Consider the following 3,772-nt stretch of genomic DNA (forward strand, 5'->3'; position numbering starts at 1 on the left):
ACAGGGTTGGACAGCCAGGTGGGGTACTGGACCTCATGGATCATCTTGGCAGGCAAGAACTTGTCCACCTCGTCAGATACGGCCTTGCTGCGTTCGGGGCCGAAGTGCCTACGCTTCTGCTTCACAGGACGGGCCTGTGGGTTAACGTTGAGCTGGTGAATCATGAGCTCAGATGGCACCCCGACCACTTCATCAGCGGACCACGCGAAGATGTCTCGGTGGTCCTTTATTAAGTGAATCATCTCTTCCTTCAAAGAAGAAGGGAGTCCGGCTCCCACTTGGACCACTTAGTCAGGTCTCATCTCATCAAAGACCACCTGCTCCACCTCATCCCCGGGTTCCAGCCTGCCGGGCTTTCCCGCCTTCTGAGGATCGATGCAGTCTATGGAGAGGACGGCCGGCCTCTTCTCTTCGGCCTTCGACGCAGTCCGGGGAGTGACTGCGGCTTGGATGGTGGCGAGGTAGCATTCGCGGGCAGTACTCACGTCGCTGCTCACCTCGGCCACCCCCGCCGGTGTCGGGAATTTGAAACTCAGATGATAGGTAGAGTACACAGCCCTCAAGGCATTGAGCGTGGGTCGACCTATCAACATATTGTAGGGAGAATCTGCCTTGACTACCGCGAAGTTGACGGGTATAGTCCGGCAACGGGGATGACGCCCGATGGTCACCATCAGGGACATCATACCCTCGGGGTGGACCACGTGTCCCCCGAATCCAACGAGGGGAGTCCTGACCGGAGTGAGCTGCTCCCTGGTCAGTTTCAAACTCTCGAAGGTTCGGTAGTACAAGACGTCTACCGAGCTTCCGGGGTCAACATAGACCTTTTTGACTATGTAGTTGTTGGTGAGGACCTCGATCACGAGGGTTTCGTGGTTGCTGGAAGCGGCGGGGACAGGGTCAGTGGGACCATAGGTGATGACCTCGGACAACCGAGAGCTCGGCTCGGCTACCTCCATCCCGGCCTGGCGGTAGGTCCGCTTCCGGGAGTTCTGGCTGTCTCCTCCGGTTGGTCCTCCCGCGATCGTGTTGATCACCCCGGCGATGTTGGGGCCGTAGCCCGGTGATCCGTCGCGTGGAGGCTGCTTGTCCTCCCTACGATCCTCGGGACCTCGGCAATGCATGTTCGTGTCCCGCCTGTCCTCTCGGCGGAGGCCCCGGTTCTCCCGGTAGGAGACGATTCGGTTGAAGCCCCCATCCTTGCGGACGAATTGCTTCAGGTACCCTTGCCGGATCAAATTCTCGATCTCTCGCTTCAGATCATTACAGTCTTCAGTCTCGTGCCCAACATCCCGGTGGTAGGCACAATAGAGGTTTGAGTTCCTCTTATCTCTCCTCCCTGGAATTTCAGGAGGGTTTCGGCCGAGGTGATTCTGCCTCATCACAGCCAGGACATGGGTCCGGCTGGAATTGAGAGGTGTCAGCTCGGCATCCGAGGTGGACGACTTGCCTTTCACAATCCGGTCGAAGACACTTCGGCGGTCTCGGAACTGAGTCGACGAGCCACTGGGGCCTTGTTCGACTCGGCCGGCGTCTTTTTTCCTCCGGGAATCCTACCCGGTACGAGTGGCTTGAGCCTCTCGCTTCATGCGGTTTAAATCTTCACTTCGGATTCCCTGATCTACTCGATCCCAGAGTTTCCGAAGTGTGCGGGGGTAATCCCGGTGTATCTCGGTATTGAAGATTCCTGCGATCAGCCCGTTGGTGAAGGCGGCTATAGTTACCTGCTCATTCTGATCAGGTATCTGCACGTTCTCCTCGTTGAACCTCTGCACGTATGAGCGCAGTGACTCACCGGGAGCTTGCTGCAGGTTCAAGAGGTAGGCCGAAATCTTCGTAATCGGACGAGATGATACAAAGCGGTGAATGAACCGATCTATCAACTCATCCAGTGAGGAAATGCTCCTCGGTTCTAAACCCCAGAACCACTTTCGGGCCGTGCCCTGCAAGAAGATGGGGAAAGCTCGGCAAATTACTGCGTCGGGGACGCAATAGAGCCGAAAAGCGGAGAGGAAGGCGCGGAGGTGATCCTCGGGGTCACCTCGGCCATCGTAGGAACGCAGAGCGGGAAGTTTAAAGTTTGGGGGGACCATCTCCCCATTGATGTCATCCGTGAAGGGCGGAGCCCTCAGATATTCGGCTGCTAAGCCTCCGGGACGCCGAGGTGGGTCCTCAACTCGTTTTCCCAGAATTTCCCTGGAAAATGCCCGGGAAATGGAGGCAATTTTAGAGGTCGCCTTGGAAGAGGCGCGCCTGGAAGTGCTCCAAGAGAGGTGCCCCTCATCGGAATATTCGCCGGAAGGCACTTCCGGGGACCTCGTCGATCTCCTCTTGGAGGATTCAGCCTTCTCCTTCCCCTGCCTCTTGAAGTACCTCCCCAGTTCCTCGAAAATGTTTGGGTTATCAGCTACGAACTCGGCCATCTTGGCGATGGCGTCTTCGTTGTAGGGCTGGGTCCTTGGGGACCCTTGTTCTTCAGAAATACGATCTTGCTGGGCTCCGGATGTCTGCCCAGCCCCGGTCGAGGGGACTCTTCCACCTCCGGAGCGCGTGGATCTCATTTTAGCAGTAATCTCGTTCCCACAGACGGCGCCAATTGAAGAGGTGATTTTTGGTGGGTAGTTGAACCAACCAGAATCAGGCTCCTCTGAGATGAAGTGAGGTGTATCCTCGTGTCCGAAGTGAATGGCGGGGCTTCTCCCCTGGGATCACTCCGACGATCAAGTTAGTATGAGAACGAGAGAAAAGCAGTAGTATTGTCGAATGAACAGTATGCTTACTTGTTAGGAGTACATGAGGGGTATTTATAGAGCGAGAGTGGAGGGCAGGATGGAGGTCTTATGCCGGTGGGACCCATGTCCTGCCATTACGGCTCTGCTCTCTGTCAGACGGTCTGACTCTGACGCTATAGCCGCCTGGGCAGGGTGACGAGGAGTCTTACGCAGTAGTCATTAAGTGCGACAGTGCTTTCCAGATAAAGCACTGGTCCCGGGTGATGTCAGGTGGCTTGACATCATCAGCGTGCAGCTGAGGTGGAGGTGCCGAGGTCACCAACACGGTAGACTAGGGATCCGGCCGAGCTTAGGGGATATGCCCAAGACACGGATGAGCTCCGATGAGGGACGAGGTGGGTTCACCTCGGACATGCGGGGTGGCCGAGGTGAGCATCCTCAGTACACAAAAGAAAAGAAAATCTAGAATGTGGAAAAAGGCTTGCATAATCCTAAATATTAAACCCAGCAAACGTATGAACAAATAACAAAGATTTGGATAGGATTCCTCAACCCAAACATCAAAAGTCAAATTTTGCTTCCCAAATACAACATTAGGTAACGAATCATGCGGCAAAACCCAACTAGTGGGCTGTTCTAGGAAGAAAAAACAGCAAAGTATGATAATGAATAAAGTGCAGCAAGATCCTTGGCCTATTTAGGGAAGATCTGGGCTTGTGTGAGAAGTAGAAGGCAAAAGGGATTACCTTTGGTGTCTTGTGGAGTCTACTGAACGAGTGGTTGAAAAGATTGCATTCGGATGCAGAATTCGAAGCTGCAAATTTCTGATGAAGAACGTTTAAGGGCTGACAACGAGCAAAATTGAAGCCAAAATTTGAGGGTGTTGGAGACGTTGTCTCGAGATGTGTTCTGAACAAAATTTGTAGCTTTACCAAAGTATAAAACGGAGAAACAAAAATAAATCCTAAAGGAGCAAGAACAAGATCAGAATTTGGCCAAGAAGAAGGCCTCTTTGCCAACCCTGTCTAGTTTCTGGAAAA

The 3,772-nt window shown here is 53.8% G+C and overlaps 1 protein-coding gene across 1 annotated transcript; it reads right to left on the minus strand.

Annotated features, from left to right (window-relative positions):
• Positions 1–287: 287 nt before the first annotated feature.
• Positions 288–1,382, minus strand: LOC113780352. Its single transcript, XM_027326159.1, has one exon. The coding sequence runs from the start codon at positions 1,380–1,382 to the stop codon at positions 288–290; it is 1,095 nt and encodes a 364-aa protein (XP_027181960.1).
• Positions 1,383–3,772: the final 2,390 nt, after the last annotated feature.

This window comes from Coffea eugenioides, chromosome 8, assembly GCF_003713205.1.
Source record: "Coffea eugenioides isolate CCC68of chromosome 8, Ceug_1.0, whole genome shotgun sequence".
Taxonomy (NCBI): domain Eukaryota; kingdom Viridiplantae; phylum Streptophyta; class Magnoliopsida; order Gentianales; family Rubiaceae; genus Coffea; species Coffea eugenioides.